Source organism: Centruroides vittatus, unplaced genomic scaffold (assembly GCF_030686945.1).
Source record: "Centruroides vittatus isolate TY-2023 unplaced genomic scaffold, ASM3068694v2 contig_3175, whole genome shotgun sequence".
In the NCBI taxonomy this organism is placed as follows: domain Eukaryota; kingdom Metazoa; phylum Arthropoda; class Arachnida; order Scorpiones; family Buthidae; genus Centruroides; species Centruroides vittatus.
The window spans coordinates 324,143-349,258 of NW_027122041.1; the positions used below are offsets into that span (position 1 = coordinate 324,143).

The following is a 25,116-nucleotide window of genomic DNA, read 5'->3' on the forward strand; positions in this document are numbered from 1 at the left end:
CTGAAATGTTCACAATTCTGAACAGTATTATATGAGTGAGATCCAATTTAACACTTCAGTGTAAAAATTATCACATTAGACTGACATTTTTAACAGCAAAACAACATTTTTCTCAATGTCATAAAAATGTGCATGGACTTATGGACTGACCTGATAAATTAAAATATAAGACTCTTGGAAAAAATTTTTCTCAAGAGTTATTTGGAAAAAAAGTTATTTTGATTATCTAGTATTATAAATAACTTTTTAAAATTATTAAATATTGAAACTTCAGCAATAATCATTGATATCAGAGATACTATTAGAATAAAAGGAACAATATTGTACACAGAAAAATTGATTTTATGCTTCAATGTAATTACGTTAAAATTTTTTATCTGGTAAATTTACAGTTTGAATTTATTATGGTCAATGTGCATAATTATATTTGAATGATTATATACAGTACTTAAACAGTAATAGAAAAATTAATAACCTTTAAATTTAATTTTAGAGACTGGAGTTGAACTGAAAGAAGAAACCTTAATTGCAAAACCTCTTAAATATGGTTGCAAAGAAAATTGTAAACCAGTAAGTAATTTATTTACATTTTCAAAATACATTATTGAAACCCTTGAGTAATAAGTTTTTTTATATTATTATAACCATAAAGAATACATATAATTATTCATGTTAAATTAAAGTTATTAATTTTCAAGTTAGATATTATGTAATTTTTGTGATTTAATAGTTTGACTCAAAAATCTGTAATATGTAACTTTAAATTAAAACGTTTGTTTATGTAAATTAAATTCATACATGCTTTACAAACATAGACGTAAAGGTCATATAGTTACAGAATGATAGGAAGAGATGTAAGGAGAATTACTTTTTCTGATTTACAATTAAGAAACAACATAACATTGTGAACTGTTAACATAAAGTTTCAAAAAATAAAATAATTGTCTTAATTAATATTATGATATATTTTTATGAAAACTTTTTAAATAGTAGAACTTGCAAGTAAAAGAAATTTATAAAATGAGCCAAAAGTTTTGAAAAATTATTTTTGATAGTTGCAAAATAACATTGAACATCATTTAAAGTCCAAAAAGTAACTATCTGACAAAAGTAGAGTTACATATTGACATACTTCACAAATATGAAATAGAATATAAATCCAAAAACAAGCTCTTGAAGATATGTACATATGAAACATTTTGCAAGACTTTTTTGTCTCAACTTCAGATCTTCAAATTTTTGATTTTGGAGCACTGAGACAAAAAATTTTGAAAACTGTTTAATCTATACATATGCTTGACTCTAGTAGTCTATCAAACATGTCTTTTTGGATTTATATTCTTCACATAAATAAAGTACCAACAGTTTTGGCTATTCTTTGGGGTTAGAGTGACATAAAATAACAACTGCTTCACTGGATATGTAACACTTATATATTTAAGTTATATCATTTTACATCGTTCTTCTAGAAGTCTACAAGAAACGTCAAAATAATTGATGTTTTGTGTAAAATGTTGTCAATATGTAATTCTGCTTTTGTCAGAAAGTTACTTTTTAAACTTTAAAAAGTTTTTTTTTTTTTCTGTTCACTACACTTTACTATATTACCATAATCATCATCTCCAGTCTTTCTCAGTCCATTGCAGAACAAAGGCCTTCCTATGAGTCTTTCATTTTCTTCTTTCTCTTGTAATACTAATTCAGTGTTTTTCAAATATGGTGATGTCATCCTTTTAATCTGTCTCCTTCTTTTGGTATTCATTCTTGTTTTTGGATTTATATTCTTCACACAAAATGAAGTACTTAACATCTTTGACTTTTTTTGTGAGCTATTTGTAAATGACATAATACAAGATAACAGGTGGACAAATACGGGGAAATATTATCATAATACTTGAAATAAAATTTCTGCGTTTAAGAAGTAAAAAAGTATTTAAACACACAGTTCCAAATATGTTTTGTTTATGTTTTATCACAGTAAATTCCAAATATGTTTTGTTTTCAGAATAAAAATGAAAATGAAGGCTAATAAATTCAAATACTTTATTGCATTCAGTTTTTATCATCATTTTATGTTACACTGTTTCTGACTAATCATCTAGTGTTGTAGAATGGAAAAATTTAAAAATTTTTCTTTTGTATTGTCTTTTGTCTGAATATGAAATATACTAATCTCGAAAATATATGCAAACAAAATTTTTACAGTTTAATATATCAGTGTGTGTCTGTAAGTATGCATGTGTAGCAATCTAAATTTATCAATGTGCATGATAATCATGTGCAACATGATTTACATTTAACTATAAGTTAAAGCTTATGAAATACTTAAAACAAAATAAGATAATATTTTTATTTTAAAATTTTTTATTAAAATTTAATTTAATTTAATATCTAAGGTTATCAAGGAGCAGAAAATCAATACATTATTATTATGTTTATTAAATATTCTACATAATATAATATTACTTAACATTTACATAATATTTATTCTAAACAAATTATTTCTTTCAGTTATCCAATCTAGTCACAGATTTCAAATCCAAGTTAGAAGCAAAAAAACTCTCAACATTAGAATCTGCTTCAACTTTTGTTACACTGTTAGAAAAATTTCATTTGGCAACAAAAAATGAATTATTAGAAATACTGAAAAACAGAAAAAACAACAATATCATGTAAGCTGTAAATTTAAATTAATAATAATTATTTTAATCAATTAAAATTTTTGTTGACAAATAAAACTTGAATAAATTTTCAAAAACTTTTAATATATAGCAATATATTTATTTTAACAAATGCTTTTGTCTGTTTTGAATTTAATGTTTTTTTTTCCTGGACATTTATCCAACAACAGATTCAGTATAAAATTAATTGAAATAAAAATGATGATACATTAATATTTTTTGAAATATTATAAATTTATCATCATTATAAATTCATCATTATAAATTCTTAAATATTTCTATTCCAGTATATCTTTTGTAAAGCAGATAATGCTGTTTCTGTAGCATTGATCATTTTTATAGATTTATATACATATATTTATACAGTGTCAATACAGTGTATGAGTAGCATATTTCTGTATTTTTATTTTATATTATAAAATGAAGAATTATGTATTTTCAATATATTGAATTCCCACTGTTATAAATGAATTTATTTTTCATTTCTTAACCTTAACAAAATATAAATATAATTATCAGAAAACAAATAAGAATAGTTCAAATAAATGACATTATTATAGGAAAGGGGAGATAATTGTCTCTATATTTAAAATAAATTGTTGTGATATATTTATCATAATTTAATATCTTTGATATGTTTATATGTTTCTTCATATATATACACACTAATGCTGCTTGATCACTCATAGTTTTCTGTTTTGAGTTTTACTATTATTATACATTTTCATATTCATTCAAAAGATGAATTTTTATGATACACACATCAGTGCAGGTAGCTGTTTGAGCTGCCTGTGTGCAATACTGATTATGCTGCCGCTGTTTAACTACAACTACCTACGCTGAGCTTGCCAGCAATACCAATTTGCCGTTCCCTGGATGTGCCGCCCGCGTGCAGTGCACGCCTTGCACACCCGCTTACGGCAGGCCTGGATACACATATAAATATATATATGTGTGTGTGTGTAGTACAGATTGAAAAGAAGACAGGAATGGTAATCTTAGTGATATCTGTTATTGTATTTATTATGTTACACATTAAAAAAAATGTACATAAATGCTACTTTCAAGAGTAGAAATTTTGATAACATCAGATAAAACTGGTACCATTATACCACCATATTTTATTTTAATTTGTTTTATTTATTTATTTTTTAATGTGTGTTATGCTCTCTTCCTTTGGTAATCCATATTTCACATTTGGATCTTGTTTGATCTTACATATATGTGACTGCTATTCTTTGTTTGCATGTTTATGTAAGTTGCTGATCTGCACTGATGTGAGAGAATGGAAACACTTCTTTTAATAAAATATTTGGCTTTTTGAATTAAACAATTTTAGTGTATATTCTTTATAGAATATACACTAAAATATAACATTAAGTAAAAATATAACATATAACATTAAGTAAAAATCAAAGCTTATAAAAGCTTTGATTTTTACTTAATGTTTCTTTCTCAATAAATGCAAGAGAACTTGAAAATATTTAATATAAATAAATATTTCTTCCTTAAAACAATACTTATGTATATATTTTAATCTGAGAGACATATTTATATGCTATAATAAATTTTTCACTTTATTGTATCATGTAGATATGTTTCTCAGAAAACAAAAAAGTCATCATTTAAATGCAGTTTTCTTTGTAATGAATAGTCTATATGATCAGTTTTGGATATATTTTGCTAGTGTCATGAACAGGCCATAGCTGGAGGGAAGTCAGGTTCTTCGTTCCAAATGACAAAATTCTATTTGATTTTTAAAATTTATGAAATTTAATTAAATTTGGCAAAGTAGACAATATATTGGTGTCTTCTGCTGTCTTTTTTTCTGCACTTGAGGAAAAATTAACAATTCCTCGGTGGAGTCAACCTTTCATTTGAGGCGTGAAAGTGCATGGAAAAGGACAGCAGATGACACCTATGTATTGTCTAGTTTGCTAAATCTATTTAAATTTTGTAAATTGGAAAAATTTAATTGTCCTGGTAATTTTTATCAAGCATTCTATTTGATATTGTTTTTTAGATAAATACAGTATATAATTTTCTACATTTAAATTTCAAATATTTTTGTTCCATTTTTTACCTACATTATTTAGTCTTAATAGCATTATACAGTGGAACCTCAGTATACGACCTTAATTCGTTCCTGATGTTTGGACTAATACCGAATAGGATGTATACCAAACCAACCTTTCCCATAAGAAGTAATGTAAAAATGATTAATCCATTCTCATGTAAAAAAATCCCCTCTTGATATGGTATATTAATGGGGTTGTAAAATAATTTAAACACTGTTTGAGCACATTAATAAAAAATTAAATTTTATTATAGATTTTTAAAGTTATTACAGTATATTGTATTATATTATTTGAATCATTAAATCAAAATCAAATCAAATCAAACTCTCCTTAATACTAATAATCTGTTTGCAAAAGGGGTTTAATCAATTTCTAATGTTAGCAGATTTAATAATGTCTTTATTTTTCACGATTGTCGATATCGTCATTCTTCAAATATGGTATGCAACAGTTAAATCTCGACATGCATGCCACCTTCATATTTCTCAACAATCTCTTTTATCAGTTCCATTGTGATTCTAGTCATTTTTTAGTTTTCTGTTGCTTTTCATTTCCCTTTTTGCAATTCATGATTAATAAAAACAAGAAAATTTTACTTACAAATTAAAATCAGAAGAAATTTAACAAAGTTATAAACCGTGGCACCACGAACCATCTAGTCTGGTCTAGTACACCGATAGTGCTACTTGTTCATAGATGGCGCATATAATTGAATTAAGTCATATACTGAACAAAAGTCATATACTGAGCAAAATTTGTTTCGTCTAAACAAGACGTATTCCGAATTGGACGTATTCTAAAGCAGACGTATACCGAGGTTCCACTGTATTATATTTAAAAAATTTGGTAGGGCAGGTTTGTGAACCCATTTTCCCTGCGATAACCTCCAGACTTCTTGGAAAGTTCATCCCACAATTTGCTAGAGCCACACTTGCTATATTTGGTCTAGATATACCCTCAATCATGAATCTATGCTAATATAAATTGATATAATATGTTGAATAAATAGAATAGTAATAACAATAATTTATTTGTTTACAGACCTCAAATTCTAGATTTAATTTCTGCAACTCAAACAGATGCTGCTTTTGAAGCAGCTCTTGAATTTCTGGATTTTTCAGGAAAAAATATAGATTTACCAGAACGATTCCTTTTGGGTCTTTCTGTGACTTCTCATCCAACTCCTAAGATGATAACTGAACTTTTGGTATGTTTCTATTATCTATTTTACACATATTGAAACTAAATTATATTTAAAAATTATATATTCATTCATGTATGTATTTCTTCTACTTAAATTATCAGTTGATTTTTTTTAAATTTTGAGAAATTTTGGATAAGATATTATTCTATATTTTGAAAACTTCAGGAGAATTTTGATAAATGCCATTCTCAGTTAGGTGATAAATTACAATCTTTCTAACAAAAAAAATATGTTTCTTTAAATACACTAATACAAAATTAGATACTATAACAAATTTTTATATGAATTATAAGTGAATATTCTGAAAATATAATTTTTCTGTAAATTTTGATAATCCAATGATTCAAAAGAAATTATAAAACTTTTAACATTCTTACATTTTAACAGAAGAATTATATAAATTATGTTAAACAACTGAGTAATATTAAATTTGAGAAAAATAAACAACAAGGATGTTAAAAAGTGTTCAGTGTTAACAACAAAATTAATTCAAAAAAATTGCACATTAATCACAATTACTTTCAATTAATGGTGCAATCACAGGAGGTGCAAGAGGCAAGTGCTCCTTCTAAAGAATATTTAAAAAGAAAAAAAACCAAAAACATCATCAAATTTCAAAAAAACTGAAAACTCAATAAATTGATCAATGTAATGTCCACGAATAAAAAAAAATTGAAAATGACATTATAAAAAACGTAATTGATTTTGTTACAAATTTTATAATAAAAACCTGGCAAAAATTTTTATCCCCCTATTTGTATCATACTTGCCACTGCTTTTGATAATTGTCACATTATGGTCATCAGAGAAATGGAACAGAAATGAAATAATGACAGTATTGTCATTTCATTTCTGTTCTGTTCAACTGATATACATAATGTGACAATTATTAAAAGTATTTGTGATTAATGTGTGATTTTTCTTTTAAGTCAGTTTTGTTGTTAACACCAAAGACAATTTATTTTTCTCATAATTAGTATATGTTTGTAACATCTGCAGTTACTTTAAGTAAATACAATCTCTCTACACACCGGTAAAATAAGTATATAAATTCTTCAAACCTGTTAACCGGAGTCGGTCTATTTTTAGAATTGCAAATGTTTTCACAGCCCCTCCTGGGCTCTTCTTCAGGCTTCCTCATATAGGCTGTTAATGTTCGAATAAACATTCGATTTGAATTTCTTTTCCGAATATTATCATGTGCAACAGCTGGATAGTTATATTGTGCATGCTCCATGCTCCTCCCTTTAAACATTGTTTCCTAGCAAAACCTGCCATGCACTGGCTAGGATCATTTCTTCCTTATGATTAATGCACATACTACATAACTCCGCCTTAAATATCTCCATGGCTTCTAGCCATTTCAATTGCTGTGGGTTGTAGCTGGGTATAATGATTTTTGCCGCATGCAGGTCTGCTGTTATCTCCTCTTCCAATGCGTATGTTGCTAGAGCCATAGTGTATCTACTGTGCTGTATGTCTGATTCATGCTCTTTTAACCTCGCTTTTAATGCATGTTTCATGGAACCAATATATGTTAGTTGTCTGTCGCACCTGTGGTCTTCTAGTGGTACTGTATATACTCCTGGAAGCCTTTCGGGGTTTGGTGGGTCTTTGCTGTTGCTTAATATTCTGAAGAGAGTTTGACATCTTCTGTACGCAATGTTAATTCCTTGTCGCTTGGCCACGGTGTTGTAGATGGATTTCAGTACTGGATTGTATGTAATAGATATCCTTTCATTTTCTTCCTCTATGATATTCAATGGTTGTCCTGTCAGATTATTTACCTTTTGGGAATTCTCATGTCTTCTAGACAACTTTTCAATGAGAGCTTTATTGTATCCATGGCTTATAGTGATATTTTTGATGTGATGGAGTTCCATTTCGAGCGCTTGTTTTGTACAGGAGTGCGTGTGAGCCCTTCTCACTAATGCTCGGAACGCAGCTATTTTGTATTGAAAAGGATCATATGTTGATGATAATGTTTATTCGAACATTAATGGCCTATACGATTGTGGCTGTACACCATGTGTTTGTATATAGTTTATATTTTATTATTATTTTTAATTTCACTTTCTCATGCTTTTATCCCCTTTTCTTTTCTTTACCTATTGTTTTTCCTCTTTGGAATGTCTCTCCGACATTCCTTTTCTTATATGGTCATAGTATATCCCCTAGAACAAAGAAAGGGTGCGCGACCCCTAAGGGGTTGAGTACGAAACTAGAGGGCAGGAGGGTCGTGAATGAGAGAACAAAAAGGATTCAGACTCAAGAAAGTGGGAGAGAGAGGAGCTTCTGGTGCGTTCTGGCAACGTGCAGAAGAGAAAGAGTAGCGTTTGATTGACAGACTAAAGAATTCGCTGTGATCGATCCATTTTGTTTGTGATCAATTCATGAGAATTAACTGTGAATTTTGGCAAGCGAATGAACTGAAAGGAAGAAGAGAATTCCCTCTACGTATTTTGTGTAAGACCCTCGCCAAGGATGTTATAAAAGAGACCGATTTTTCGAAGACCTCAAAGACCAACACTGGGTACCCCTTTCCTAACTTCTTACATTTTCTTACCTGTTCTTTATTCTCCTCCTTTAGTTTAATATTAGTTTTAATTTTCATTTTTTATTCGTGTTCATAATAGTATAACATTAGCATAAGATTAGTTTAATTATTTTCCTTTTGTCGCGAGCTATATATGAGTTGGGGAATTTTTGTACAACATTGTTCGCTCATACGTTTATTTCCATCTGTCGGGACAGAAAATATACTGGCATCCTAAAAGAACCTGTAGCTAATAACTTTTACCTAAATTAAAATTTACTTTTTTCATTTTTATTTTGGTTCCACGTGTATTTCTTTTAACAAAGAAATTAACATATTTTCACACGATGAAGCCTGAAGAAGAGCCCAGAGGAAGGGCTGTGAAAACGTTTGCAATTCTAAAAATAGATTGACTCCGGTTAACAGGTTTGAAGAATTTATATACTTTAAGTAATATTAAGTTAGAGATACATTGGAATATATTCTCTTCGAAGAAAAAAACATCACTTTTACTAACATTATAAAATTTGTTATAAGTATTTCAGTTTAAAAAATGTTTTAAGTATTTAAAGTTAAATAATTTATATTTCAATTATGAAAAGTTTGTTATAATCAAATTTCACTGTGCTTATGAAGGCTGATTTTTCTAAGCTTTCCATCCCTTTCTTTTATTCAATTGGTCACTATCTTGAGCTGAGTCTGTTAACATCTAATTCAAGTACTACAAAGCAATTCATGCTTAGCTCTTTATAAGTGCTAATTTGAAGTTAAATAGACTTTTCTCATAATTATTTATTTGTTGGTAAAATATTACATTATATTTTACATTATTTTTATATTACATTATATTTTTTTTTTATAACTTACCATTTGTTCTACTGAAGTTTATTCAAGCCAATACACTGTTACTTCTGTGGTGGAGTGAAACAGGTAGTAGAAAGACTCGAAAATTTTATATTTTTGTAAATAGTCATAAATTCAAGTTTAATTGAAGATGTTCTGGGGTGTTCATGTTATCATGTGTGCTTGTATGCAAATGAACTTTAGGATTACCCAAAACCGCCACCAGAGGGCTTGAACCAGTAATATATTGTGCTAAAGAGCAAAGTAGTTGTAATTAAAAGTTGTAATCATTGTTTTAGTTTTAAAGGACGCCGAATCCTCAAATAAAAGGTCGGCGTTTCGATCAATTTTAACTGTGTGAAATTTTTTTATAACTTACCATTTGTTCTACTGAAGTTTATTCAAGCCAACACACTGTTACTTCTGTGGTGGAGTGAAACAGGAAGTAGAAAGACTCGAAAATTTTATATTTTTGTAAATAGTCATAAATTCAAGTTTAAAATATTACATATTTTACTATGATTACAATAAATGTTGTAAAAAGTTATTTTTTGTTTAGGAAAAATGAATCAGTTCAATTAGTTTGATTTTATATATTAAATAATTTATAAAGGAAATAAATTATTTAAAAAATGAAAAGGAATGGAGAGAGTGATAGAAATGAAGTGACATTTGTTATATTTGATATTTTCCTTTATTTTTTAGTCATGCTCTTTAACCAGTGGTTTGCTGTTTTTCAAATATAATATGAAAGGATTAAGAAATTTTTCATTAATTTTATCTTGCATCAGAGTTTTATTAGACATCTAATACCCAAAAATATGAAGAGATTGATCAATTTAATTGTTTTTTTGATACGTGTAAAATATCGGAAGGCTTTTGTTTAATGTGAAATTTGATAGCAGGCAATAAATCCTTTTTTCACATAATTACAAAGAAGGAAGCTGTAGCTGGGTAATATTTTTCTTTGAAGTGTGTTTATTTTTTAAAGTAGAGTTTTGAATAGAGGAATAGTTGAATTAAGCATCTTCAATTACATGTAACCAATTTGATTTTGAAGCTTATTACACAATCATCAGTTATGTATTGCACTCTCAATGAAAGTGAAAAGTGAATTGTCTGAAAAAGTGGTAATGATGAATGGTTTTATGTGGCATGTAAAAAAGTTTAAAAATTATGAATATTACTTTTAACAGAAGCATACAGTAGTATGCGTTGTTAGGAAATCCCCAAACATTAAAAAAAAAAACTGAAATCTTCTGACTTAACAACAATTTTGATGTAATCTGAAAGAAGTACCAGGAGGACAGCTCAAAATGTAAAATAAAAAAATTAAGCAAAACTGAGAATTTGAGTGGAAACAGTAGATTTTTATATTCATTTTACTATTCATTATTAATTATATTTTATTACATATAATGAATATCTTGTTAAAAAAATTATTGAATCTGAATACTATATAATTTCCTTATAATTTTATTCACAGTTTTAATTTTATTATTAACTAAAATATTTTATTTAATAGAATCTAGCAAATAAAAAAATTAGTAATGAAAAATTAAGAACAACATTGTTAATGACCTTGGGATCTGTCTTGAATTTTTTTTGTAAAATAGATGATTCCTACTTGGATTTACCAGTAAGTATTTTATTATCATTTTATATAACAAATAGCATTTATTTAATTTTGATTATTAATTAATAATTTTAATCATTTATTTTACTCTGATAATATAGATTTTTTATTACTGATTTATTTAAGGAAAAAGATTGTGGTGATTAAAATATATGAATAGTATTAAATGTTTGAAAACACAAAACATATATATATATATATATATAATTCGCATTGAACCGTTTAAAAACCAGTAATAAAAATTTGAAAACAAACGTTTTCGACCGTTAACTCGGTCTTCATCAGGTTCTAACTATTGAGATTCAAAACTGTTCCAGAACGTATTCAAATTTTCGAATAGAACTGTTGTGCATTCGTGTTACATGTTGGCATGCGTAATACGTGTGGCGCAAAACACAACGAAATTACAATCCATATACAAACGAATTAAATGGAGCTATGGGGAACATCCCCTTCGTAACAAAACTTCCAAGCTTGAGAAATGTTACACGCATCTTTAGAATTGATGCAGGTTGTGTGCAGTCCAGCCTTGTATATTTCCAGACTGAACCTGATGAAAGACCGAGTTAACGGTCGAAAACGTTTGTTTTCAAATTTTTATTACTGGTTTTTAAAAGGTTGAATGTGAATTATTTGCTCACACCAGTACAGAAGTCGAACCTTTAATATATATATATATATATACATATACATAACTGTTTTAATTGAAGTATAGGAAATAAATATACAAACATATTTGAATAATCTGCCATGTTTGGATTTAGTAAAAAGAGTAATTTGATTGACTGGAGATAATATATATATATATATATTATAATCATAATTGAAAAAACTTAATACTATTCAACTGAACTGTTTGTTTTTTGTTATGTCTGAAGATGGTAAATTGGCTGAAAACATTTAAATTATCATACTTAGTTTCTTCTTGTACTTCAATTAAAACATAAAATGTAGAAAATATATTCATTTTTTTACATTACTGAATTAATAAACTACAATATACAATCATTTGGAAAAATTTTTCACATGAGATAATGCTTAGTTTTCTTACAGTAGATCTTCTTGAAATTATAATACATTAATTATTAAAAATTATTGAGTAACAAATTCCATTTCTGAAATTGTTAATTTATTGAGGAATACAATTATTTCTGTAGAGACAGAAATCAATAGGGTTCAAAATAGAATTTAATTTTTATAAATAAAAAAATTTATATTGAAATATTACTTTAAAAATTATTGAAAATATAAAAAAAAAAACAAATATAAAATGAGATATAACATTATTACGCTAATGTAGATTACTAATATTATTTTTACTTTCTAGTTGAAAAGTCAGAAAAACTGATTCCAGTCCATACACAATTTCTATTTAAATCTTATATTTCTTTCAATTATACATATATAGAATTGATCATTTCACTATGTTCATCTATTACTGATTTTAAAATCTATTTGAGACATTAATTCATTCAAAAATTATAGTGCTAAATGCTTCAATAATTTAATTTGTATAACATTAAAAGATATTCTGTAAGTGCCAGTAACAAATACAGTGGAACCTCTATATCTGTCATTAATCTGTTCCTAAGAGCCTAACGAATATGGAATATGACGAATATAGAAACAATTTTTCTCATAATAAATAACTGATATTCAATTAATCTGTTCCTATCCTGAAAAAAGGTACAAGAATAAAAATTATATTGTTTGTAAAACTTTATCTTTATTGTACTAAATAAATATAGTATAGTGGTAGAAGGGGAAGAACTGTATTATTAATATAGTATATTAATAATAATATAGTATTATTGTTTAGAAGAAGACATATCAATTAAAACATTAGGTAATTCCAATTATGATCACGAGGTCTGTTTTGCCGATGATTCAGTAGCACTCGATTTAATAAAGAACTTGTCCAGTGTTGTGTGTTTTTGTCTGCTTTTTAAAATTTTTCTGAAGTAGGCAATTACATTATCAGTGAATGTATTTGTATTTTGGTTGACTATAGCAACGTTTGGGTGTCACTTTGGAGTGATTGGAACTTGGTTTCTTGCATTGATTATTTTTAATAACTCACCAACACACACGATGACCGCACAAAGCAGACTGATTAACTACAGCTAGCTAACACGGCTAGCTGATCGGCATGGGCGTGTAATTGTAGTGCCACTTCCAGTGTTGGGAATGACGATGAATATAGAAAATACTGACGAAATATAGAAAAATAAAAAAGTCATCAAAATGTGACAAATATCGAATGTTACAAATATAGAGGATGAATATAGATTCTCCACTGTATATATAATTTATGTAAATGTTTAAAAAAAGCATGAACATTATCTAAAACATTGGAAATTAAAGGTTAACTACACTTTGCAACTTGAACACAAACTATATGGTGTATTTTCTCGGACACATGGCAAATTTCATCACTAAGTTTTCCTCAGTTGATACGTGTATTAAGTTTTGTACACGTTTCGGGCTGTTGACGCCCCTCTTCAGCCAACTTTAAATCACAGATTTTTGCAAACATAAAATTGTTTTAAAACCTCTCTGTACATTAATTAATTTTTTATCATCTAGTCGATCTTTTTTCATCGAGGCCAGAGATTCTGTTGTACAAACGAATTCTTATTGGTTTTGTTGCGTATGACTCTATTCATTTACATAGTGATGTGGTAGATGGGCCACCTCGTGGCAATCTTCTGTTTATAGGCATTAATTTTTATTTTATTATTTTACATAAAAATAATTTACTTTTTAGTTTATATAGAAATAATTTACTTAGTTCCAATTTATAATATGCTGAGCCAATTTTCGTTTATTTTTATACTAAAGTTTTTATTTATACATTCCTTACTTTTTATAATTTCAATGCTTTCTTTAAACTTTCTTTTATATGTTTCTTTTTCTTTATGAAGGATTTCCACATTATCTTTATCTATTTTGCAACCGTTTAGAGTACAATGGTCATGAAAAACGGAATTTATTCTATGATATTTTAAGTCGGCTATATGTTCTTTTAATCTGACTCCCAATTTTCTTTTTGTTTCTCCTATATAGTGCTTATTATTATTACAAGTACAAGGGATCTTATATACTACGTTTTTAGCTTCAGTTATTGCTTGTTGGTTTTTCAATGGGTTGAGGTGTTTTAATCTGTTAGACAGTTTTTGGTATGACGGTGCAAGTTTAAAGTCTAGTTTTTTGATTTCTTTGTTAATTTCTTCGTATAGGCCTTTGATATATGGGAAAGCAGTGTACTTCGTATTATTTGCTTGTTCATTGTTATGTGGTATTTTTGGAGTATTTAATTTAATTTCCCATTTATTTAATAGTCGTTGCGGGTAGCCCGCTAAAAGAAATTTCTTTTTTAATTCAGCTATGTCCTTATGTATATATAACTTTTGACTTGTTCTATGTTTAATCTTAGAGTATTCCATTTTAAATATATTATATTTGATATGCAGTGGTATATTAGATTGATATCTGATTGTTATGTTTCCCGAACTTGGCTTCTTGAATGCTCGAAATTCTAAACTCTGTTTTAATCTTTTTATTGTGATATCCAAATAGTTAATTTCTTGACTGGTTTCTTCTTCTACTTCTACTTTGAATTTTATTGCTTCGTGTATGTTATTGATTTGTTTTTTAATTCCTTCTATTGCGATTTCATAGCTGAATTAAAAAAGAAATTTCTTTTAGCGGGCTACCCGCAACGACTATTAAATAAATGGGAAATTAAATTAAATACTCCAAAAATACCACATAACAATGAACAAGCAAATAATACGAAGTATACTGCTTTCCCATATATCAAAGGCCTATACGAAGAAATTAACAAAGAAATCAAAAAACTAGACTTTAAACTTGCACCGTCATACCAAAAACTGTCTAACAGATTAAAACACCTCAACCCATTGAAAAACCAACAAGCAATAACTGAAGCTAAAAACGTAGTATATAAGATCCCTTGTACTTGTAATAATAATAAGCACTATATAGGAGAAACAAAAAGAAAATTGGGAGTCAGATTAAAAGAACATATAGCCGACTTAAAATATCATAGAATAAATTCCGTTTTTCATGACCATTGTACTCTAAACGGTTGCAAAATAGATAAAGATAATGTGGAAATCCTTCATAAAGAAAAAGAAACATATAAAAGAAAGTTTAAAGAAAGCATTGAAATTATAAAAAGTAAGGAATGTATAAATAAAAACTTTAGTATAAAAATAAACGAAAATTGGCTCAGCATATTATAAATTGGAACTAAGTAAATTATTTCTATATAAACTAAAAAGTAAATTATTTTTATGTAAAATAATAAAATAAAAATTAATGCCTATAAACAGAAGATTGCCACGAGGTGGCCCATCTACCACATCACTATGTAAATGAATAGAGTCATACGCAACAAAACCAATAAGAATTCGTTTGTACAACAGAATCTCTGGCCTCGATGAAAAAAGATCGACTAGATGATAAAAAATTAATTAATGTACAGAGAGGTTTTAAAACAATTTTATGTTTGCAAAAATCTGTGATTTAAAGTTGGCTGAAGAGGGGCGTCAACAGCCCGAAACGTGTACAAAACTTAATACACGTATCAACTGAGGAAAACTTAGTGATGAAATTTGCCATGTGTCCGAGAAAATACACCATATAGTTTGTGTTCAAGTTGCAGAATAAGCACCGGCACGGTTTCATAAATACTACAGTTAACTACACTTGTTTATAGGTACTGCTATAATATACAATAAACTCACAACAATCTTTTAGTGACCAGTGAAATATTTAATTGTAAGTTTATTGGAAATTAAAAACTTTTTAACAGAGTTGTAAATATATTTATTTTTTTTTATAAATTACAGATTGTAAATGAAGTTGTTAATCATTATTCAAATAAATTGAACAAGTGTAAGAAACTAAATTGTAAACTGATGTATCTTAGAGGATTGAAGAATGCTGCATTACCATCAACAGTTCCACTACTACTAGAATATGCTAAGAAGGGAAAACCATTTGCAGAAATTGCTCTATCGGCTATAAAGAAAATGGATCCAAAATATATCAATGAAATAGTAAATTCTTAATTAAGAAATTAATGTAGTTAAATTTATATTGCATTTTTCTACAATTAATTATATTATTTTATTAAAAGGTTGTTTCACTTCTTCAAGAACTATATCATGAAATTGAAGAGAAACAGGATAGTACTGTGAGAATTTTGTCAGCTGAACTATTACTCTCTAGTCAATACAATAATTATACCATAGATGATATTTTACTTTCATTTGTAAAAAGAAAAAATCCTGAAATATCTACATACATCACTGGAAAAATTAATGACCTTACAAGTAGAAATAAGACATTCAGGTAAAAATGTTCATATGTTTTTTAGAACTTTTTGTTTAAATAGAACATCTTATGAATCTATAAGCACTAAGTTTTGGCTTTATGGAGTACTTATCACATACTATTGACGTTGTTGGAGATAATCACACAGAACATTTTATAATATAAATATAGGAGATTCCCATTTTACAAACATTTTGATTTATGACCGTAGCTTTTATAACTGATATACATCTATTATGTTTTATGAAGTGTTGTATTTAAATACCTTATATTTAGTGACCAAACAGTTTACTTGTGAGAAAAAGTATAGCAAGTACTTGGCACTGCTGCAAATCAGACTTGGACATACTGTAAGATGGTAATGATCTTATTATATTCCTATTACACATAATAATAAACAGTTAAATTTTCAATATTTATCTATTATGGTCTCTTTCTCACTCACTCAAAATTAGAGAGTGAGTAAGAGAATAAAAATATTTTTTTTTTGAAATAAAAATTATTGAGTTAATAAATTATGTCAATAATGATTATTTGACAGAAATAATAGATAAGAAATTAATAATTGTACAGTTTTTAAGAATATGAAAAACATTTTTACATTTTCAAAATATATTAAAATTTTAAAACTTATTGACAATTGAACTTCTCAATTAGAATTGAACTGATTGAACTGAACTGACACAATTGAACTGGACAATATATGAAAATAAAGTTCAGAAGTTTCAAAATCAAGTTATGTTTTTGCAAAAGAAATAAAAAAAAAAAACTAGATAAGTCATAAAGACAAAAAGTCTTCCCTTAATGTTGTTAAGTAAATTTGTAATCATTTACAATTATTGCTGTTGAATTTTATAAACAATAAAAATGATCTTGGAGGTGGGATAAATGCTAGTGGTTGCAAACACTATCCAGTAAGAATTATATTAACCAAATTCTTTTTTTGAAAGCCGATTAATATAATTTGAATTCATTATACTTTTGTCTTTTTTCAAGTATTGTGGATGCAGAATGAGTAAGAGTAATTAAACAAATGTGCTCTGATTGCATTTCCCATTTTAAATTTATACAGTGTCTTTTATAGTTTGTTGAAATCACCAATTCTTTTTGTACTGTGTACTGGTAGGAGACACTCTTTATAAACATCTATTCTTTATTACTCATCTTTACTCATCACCAGTGATGAGAATTTAGCCTTCCTCTCACCATCATGACAACTGTGTCACTCACTGATTTCCAAAAACTGCATAAATAATTAACTTATTTGTATTCATTAATCTTTCTTAAATATGATAAGTATAGTTCATATTTATTTCAGTCTTCCGTATTAGAAGAGTTTTGGGTCTTTATTTAGAAGTTGGTGAAGTTTTTGTGATCAGAAATATGCTGTAGGAACTTGTTTATATCAATTAGCCTGTGATGTTAGATTTGTTATGTCACTTCACTTAATATTGCTGTTCAAAGAACCTATCACTGACAATAACTAAGGACTCGCTATTCAGTAGTATTTACACAACTTCTTATAGCCCACACATTTCTGAAGTTTTACTGCCAGTTCTGGGACACAATGAATATCTATTTTGTTTTCTACCCTACTCAATTCTTTTAGTCTCTACAGAGATTGATCTTTTTCTTTCATGATTAATCAAATTTTGAATCTCAGCTACAAAATTACTGATGGAATTAGTGCACCCAAATTAAGTTATGGTTATTACATTATGTAGGGGAGGTAAGTTTAAGAAGATTCTGAAAGAGATAACATTAAATTATCATTAGTAATAACAAATCAAAAAAATGTAAGCTTATGGGTCACAGTTTCTGAGATTAAAGGAGGCCTATTCTACAATGAAAGGACATTATGGACTTTTAAATTAATAAGGAATTTAAAGAAGATGACTCAATTATTTAGAAAAGTTTCTAATTTATTTTTATAAATTTAATCTTAATAACAATAAACATATTATAATAATATTTTATATATTTTATTTACAGTAATATATTGAAAAGTAGAAAAATTAGAAATTATAATACTCTTTCAAATAAAGGAGACTCTGCAGTTGTTAGAAATTTGTTAGCAGGTAAGAAAGTATTGAATGTATTATTTACAATGTATATTTTTTATAAAAAATTTAAATGAATTGTCTTTTAACGTAATTTTATTGAATTTATATTATAAGAATGCATCATATGATTATTTGGAAATCTATTTATTTTAATATTTTAAAAATCTTACATTTGCAAAAAATGGAAAATAAGTAAATTATTTAAATTTTAACAAAATTGAATGGAAATAATTTTTAACTCAAGTAATGTATGTCTTTACTTAAGAAAACAAAAAGAAATGGTTGCCTCAAGCATTGCAAAAGTTTATAAAAATGATGTTTAAAAAATGCTAATTTTGTTATTGATTAATGATTTAATGTAATAAAGAGCATAATTATACTAATTTTGTATGTTCTTAAATTGAGAATTTATTGGAGTTATCACTAGAAAAAAAAAATGTGTACTGTAAGGTTTTCAAATATAAGTACTGTACTTAATTACCAGATTTACCAGGCTATATTTGGATTACTGATTTAATTAACTATGTAATTTGTCTATAGAATCATCTACCTTTAGATAAATTATACACTTAATTAATTAAACTAGTAGTCTAAATGTAATTTGGTAGACCTGGCAATTAATTGGTTTAATATTAATAAATTAAACTAGGTTTTTACTTTTGTACATATAAGCATTATATTGGAAAAGCTTCATAAAGTTCTTAATGTTACAAAGAGTAAAATGAATCAATATTATATAATCTTATTATTATTATTTTTTTATATTCTTTGTTTAATGCCTACAATCCTCTGTGATATCTTTTAAGATTGCCAGATTTGTTAAATGCCTTTGATAAATCATACTTTTTAGTATCCCCACAACAAAATTTTCTTGGATTAAGATCCAAAGTGCTAAAGGTGCCATAGTGATGAGTTTTGAAACTAAAAATGCCACTATACCAAATTCAGTTCCTACTGAACTGCTAAATATCTCTGTGAACAGTGTTTACAGAGATATTTAGCAGTACTGTATTTACTCGAATATAAGACAACTTCGCATATAGGACGAGGTGTGACTTTAAAGATCAAAATAAAGAAAATTAGTTTTATTAATACAATTCTAATTTTATTTTGTTTAATGTAAAACATCAAACGAATGTAAATGTACTCATTGTCCCACAAAAATTACTAGCATTTTAAACTTTAAGGAAAAATCTTGTAAAATTGACAACATAATTTGTTCACGTAAAGCTAGACAATCAAGAACCTTTTTTTTCAATTCTTAACAGTCAAATCCACTCTCCGTCAATTACACTTACGAGTTACTCTGAATTCTGATTTTCAAATAATCATCTGTTTTCACATGGGAATGGATTAAAACTTATATCGTGCTCCCGTGTGATTTTGGAATTTCAATCTGGAATACAATTTGAAAGCTTTGCTTTTCCTATTTGCTTTCATCTTTATTCCTGACAATATACAAGAAAGATTCAAATGACCCAGATAAAATACTTGTTTATGCAAGAGGGTTAGCATCCAGTAAAAAATGCGAATACACTGTTCACAAAAATTATTTGCAAATACGCAAAGAATCTTTTGCTTGCACGTATAGGACAACTTAGGATTTTGAAGCTGTTATAAATGAATAAAAACCTCGTCTTATATGCGAGTAAATACGGTACTTTATGATTACCCAGAATTATATTGTAAACTATTGAATAAGCTTACAATATAACTTGTAAACAAAGATAATTTTAAAATAAATATTTTATTTTGATTTTATTACATTCAAAATGTAAATATGAATTTATTTTATAAATTAGATAGATTTATGGAAGCAATTTAAGTTATAGATCAGACATGGGCAAATGCGGCTCTTTTTGAGGTACAGGTGGCTCTTGTTGAAAGTGTTAATTTCTGTTTTTTATTATTATTTTTACAATTTTATTTTTATAATTTTGTGAAAATATGTTTATTAAAAAAATTCATTATTTCTTTTATATTTTATTTATATTATATAATAAAATTGTACGCCTTACCATACTATCTGCCACGACAGTACAGAACTGCAGCTCCCATGCATTTTGCAAAACCTACATTTCGGCTTCCACTGAACTCTTGCTTGCCCACCCCTGTTATAGAGATTTAGATTAGCTACATCAATCTATAATTAAAATATTTGTAAATATAATATTTTATGCATATTTACTTTTATATTTTCAGGTGGAACTGGTGTTGATATATACTATAGTATGGACATGGAAATGATTTCAGGTGGACTTCTCAAAAAAAGTGCATTTGATGTTAATTTTGAAAATGAAAAAGATAAACTTCATTTCTTTTCTGTGAGTTAATTTAATTTTTATTTTTCAAGATGGATCTCTTTACTTTGTTATTTTTATTTTATTGCATAGATAGGATTATTTGCTACAGGATTAGGAAGTCTTGTAGGAGAAGAAGATTCAGAAGAAACTTCAGCTGGAATGGAATTAACACTTTTAGGGGTACATATTCGTCCTTACACTTTCTTCCATGGTACAGGAGAATTGATGAGTCACGTGTGGTCAGGGACTGGTAGTGAACCCATATCTGCTATTCAGGTATAATATATCATAAATAAATTTTGTTACAATTATTTAAAAATTAATTTTATATTTTGATTTTATCTATAAAATTGAAATTAATATTTTAAAATGCATAATAATTAAAACTCAAGACCTGATTTAAATCAAATAGACGATCTATATTGACATATTATACCTTACAATAAATTTTTTACGTGTTGTGATAGATTACATTTTAAATTCTGAGAAATATAGAATCTTTATGACAGTACCAGAGACAGGCCTGTAGCTTTACCTGAATCTATATATATATATATATATGCATTAATATGAATTGCTAGGGGAATAGTAGTTAGTTCACTTTATTGAAAGTTTTTATTAATGAATTTTACAGTCAAGGATAAGGTTATATAATTTACAGAGTTAAGGATTAATAGGCAATCAAAATTAAATTATAATATTTTGAATTAATTAATTAAATAAAGTTGAATAAAATTAAATTTATTTACAAAAATAAATTAATGTTCTTCACAAATCAAACAAAATGAGGAGATGATATTTGCTATTTAAGTGTAGAGCAGTATATCAGAGTGGTTAAACAAACAACGCTAAAAGAAATCTGTAATTTTTTTTCTGTTGATGATTATTTAAAAAGTAAAAAATAATTTTTGGTGGCAAAATAGCAAGAAAGGAGCCAAATTTGGTGCAAAGTAGCCAAACCTGACATCACTGTATGTACCTCTTGATATGCAAACTAGCATGTGTATGCATGGGACCACATTCATTTAAATGGTAGATGTCCCTAAACTTTAACTTCTATTTTCTGAGTACAGTATAATGGTCTGCTAAAACTAGATGTTTGAATTGTTATATAATCGGAGGTCAACCCATCTTTGCTTACTAAGAGAAGAAAATTATTCTACTCAAAATAGAACATTTATTATAGTACCACTATGCTTTTTACACATTTTGACATGAATAATAAAATCATTATTGGAAATAGGGTTATTTCTTGGGGTTGTGAAGATAATTTACAGTTTAGTTTATGAATTCTGGTAAAATTTTTCTTCACTTTATTGCATAAAAATTAACGTTGTGACAATGATGTTTTGCCAGGGCAACAGCCAAATTTGCTTTATTGATGTTTATTTTAAGACAAGTCAACGGTATCTGTAAAATAATTTTAGATTAAGGTGTACTATTGTAATGAAATGTACAAAATAAAGCATTCTTTCCAAAAGTTTTTCCTGTATTAAGTCTCATATATGCTTTATTGACAAATTAGAAGAAATTTCTAATTGTGAGTCTCCACATTTGGGGTCTGCAGAGCAGTTGTTAAAGTCCAGATATATGTATATAATTGTACAGTACATCTTGTAATAGCATGCACTGATGATGAATAAAACAGTAATTTTTACTTTAATCTTTTGTTGGAAACTTTTTAATTATTTACTATCTATTAAGAGAGTTCATAGTGCTCTTTCTTATTTAGCATCCTCTCTGCCACTTCCTGTTAAATTTTTTACTATAGACTCTGCCTCTGATTATCATCAGCAACCGAATTCCAATGTTTAAATATTAATTTGAGGTACTATTCAGTTTTTCAATTTATAGCAATTCTTTGTAAACAGTATTAGCTTTATGTAATAATTTAGTCATTCAATCTATATATCAAAATATTTAAATTAAATAATCAATAGTAGACAAAAGAAAATGTTATAATTTGAAATGTGTAGCAAATTAATTATGATAATTAAAAATAAAAAGATGGGATTTAAAATTGATTATTAGTACTAAAACATTATGAGACATTGAATCTTAAATACATAATTGTTTAAAGTCTAGCACATAACATATTCTTCATTGTATAAATTTCCTGAATGAATCATTCCAGATACTCCAGAAACTGAAATTATACAATGAGAAGTATGTATTTATTAAATCTAAAACTTTGACATAAAAAAATTAAAATATTTTGTACATAAAAAATTACATAATAACTAAAAAACTTGGTTTTAATTATTATGTATAAAATATTTCTTTCATTGTATTGTGATTCAAATTTTTTTTAAATATTGGATAACAACAATTCTTGTTTTAGTTTCAATAAATTTTAGGATTTCTTTTTCTGAAGGCTGGTTTATTTTTATTTATGGTTTTATTTAAGAAAGAATTGATATCATGTGTAACCAAAGACATTTTTATGTGTAGACAAAATAAGCAATAACCTACAGTGAAAAATTTTTACAGGTGACTTTGTGCAATTAGAAAATGATTTATATATTAAACATATATTAAAAAAAATTAAAGTATATTTATATATAGTTTATATATAATAAACAAAATTATATACAAAAAAAATACATTAATTTAATTATTAAAAAAATAATTCTTTTATTGATTTGATCACAACTAAATAATTGCTTAAAATCATTTTTAATATAATTAATACAACCATTGTTAATAAGTTTTAAAATGTTTATTATTTTTACAGTATTTAAATTAATAACAAATTATTATTATTATAAAAAATTAATGTCTGTAAATGTTCAAGAATTAAAATTTAATATTTAATTTACTTTAATGTTTTATACTTCCTACAACAAAAATGGGCAGTAAAATTTTAGCTTCCTACAGGCAGAAAAATGCCTGTGTTTGTAATTTTCTAAAGAAGAAGAAAATATAAATGGCATTTTATTAACAGGTGTCACAAATTTTTAGCACTGAAACAATGTATTCTATAATTCTCAAAATCTTACTACAAACATTGAGAAAAATTAATTATGTAAAAAAGGATAATATCTTCATATAACATAACAATTTTCTTATGTTAAATATTATCTTTTAACATCAGATGCAACCAAATGTAAAATAAATATTAGTCAAGATTATACATATGGTTGCTGTTTAAAGTTTTTTTTTCTTTTTATTAAAGCTTGTTTTTTAGTTTATTACAGTAAGAGAAAAGTAGAGAAGAGCATGTGCTCTTAAATACTAAAAAAGGAAGACCATTATGTGGTCTAACAGATACAGTAATGATTTTTTTACTATTATTTACTAAATTAATTAAGTTAAGTGTTATGTTAACATTAATATTAAAATGTCAAAAATCTCTATTTTATCATTGATGAAAACTGTGAAAACATACACAATTACAACTATCATTCCAAGTGCCACAAATCTGCAATATACTTCTGTATACATCTAGTCTCTTCAATCATTTTTTCAATGACATACAAATCCAATTGCATACAAATCTAAGATAATGAGTTAACTCACTCATTATCTTAGATTTAAATAAAAATTTGAATATAATTTTACAAGTTTAAGATTATTAAATTAATTTGAAATTGATTTCAGGGTAATCTTCTGTTAATGGATCATTCTCAGAAAATTATTCTCCAGAATGGTTTGATTGTTGACTTAAATGTTAAAGGAGCTCTTTCTATTGATCTTTCTGCAAGTATTGATATATCTATTTGGAACAGAAATTCTCATTCTGTAGTAAAAAATAGGTAAATTGAATTACTTAAATTTGATTTTAATTATTGGTTTTTTTAAATTATAATGTAATTTCAATTTTAACATTTGAATTATTATTATTATTTTTTTTTTTTTGAAAAGTTTAAAGTGATAAAACCTTTAACTGACTCATACAATTACATTTTCACTTAAATAAAATAAAACACTTAACTCCTAAAATAAAGTTAAGTGTTTTATTTTGTTTATTTAAGTTTAAGATAGAAAAACCTGTATTGTATTTAATTCAATAAAACTTTGAGTTTTTTTCAAAAAGATGACCAAAGAAATCTAGAACATGATAATATAATATCAATATTATTGGGCTGCAATTTGAAAGTTTCAATATTGATATAAAATAATTGCTTGTTTGAATTTATATTTTTATTATTTTCAAACTAATATATCTTGAACAGTATGAATGGTTACATGTAATAAATATATTAATGTAAATATAGTAAAGATCCATCCATTAACATTATATTTCAGAGTTGTCTTTCATTTGGCAACTATTAAAATTTTTAAAGAAATCAACTCTACATTCCTTAAATTGGAACTCGCTTGTTATTCAAGTGAGCTCTAATATAGCAGATTTATGTCATTAGTAAAATTTTAATATCTTAAAATTTAATTTCTTTGTATTTTTAAA

General features: G+C 26.6%; 1 protein-coding gene across 2 annotated transcripts in view; it reads left to right on the plus strand.

The window, feature by feature from the left end:
• LOC136973445 (microsomal triglyceride transfer protein large subunit-like) overlaps nt 1-25,116 on the plus strand; it is a 59,035-nt gene that overhangs the window by 22,927 nt on the left and 10,992 nt on the right. For both annotated transcript variants that reach the window (XM_067268168.1, XM_067268169.1), the window contains exons 7-16: nt 494-570; nt 2,512-2,672; nt 5,801-5,966; nt 10,868-10,981; nt 15,856-16,065; nt 16,146-16,360; nt 18,335-18,420; nt 20,608-20,729; nt 20,799-20,984; nt 24,309-24,463. In XM_067268168.1, the coding sequence (XP_067124269.1) occupies nt 494-570; nt 2,512-2,672; nt 5,801-5,966; nt 10,868-10,981; nt 15,856-16,065; nt 16,146-16,360; nt 18,335-18,420; nt 20,608-20,729; nt 20,799-20,984; nt 24,309-24,463 (1,492 nt within the window). The remainder of the gene's footprint in view (nt 1-493; nt 571-2,511; nt 2,673-5,800; nt 5,967-10,867; nt 10,982-15,855; nt 16,066-16,145; nt 16,361-18,334; nt 18,421-20,607; nt 20,730-20,798; nt 20,985-24,308; nt 24,464-25,116) is intronic.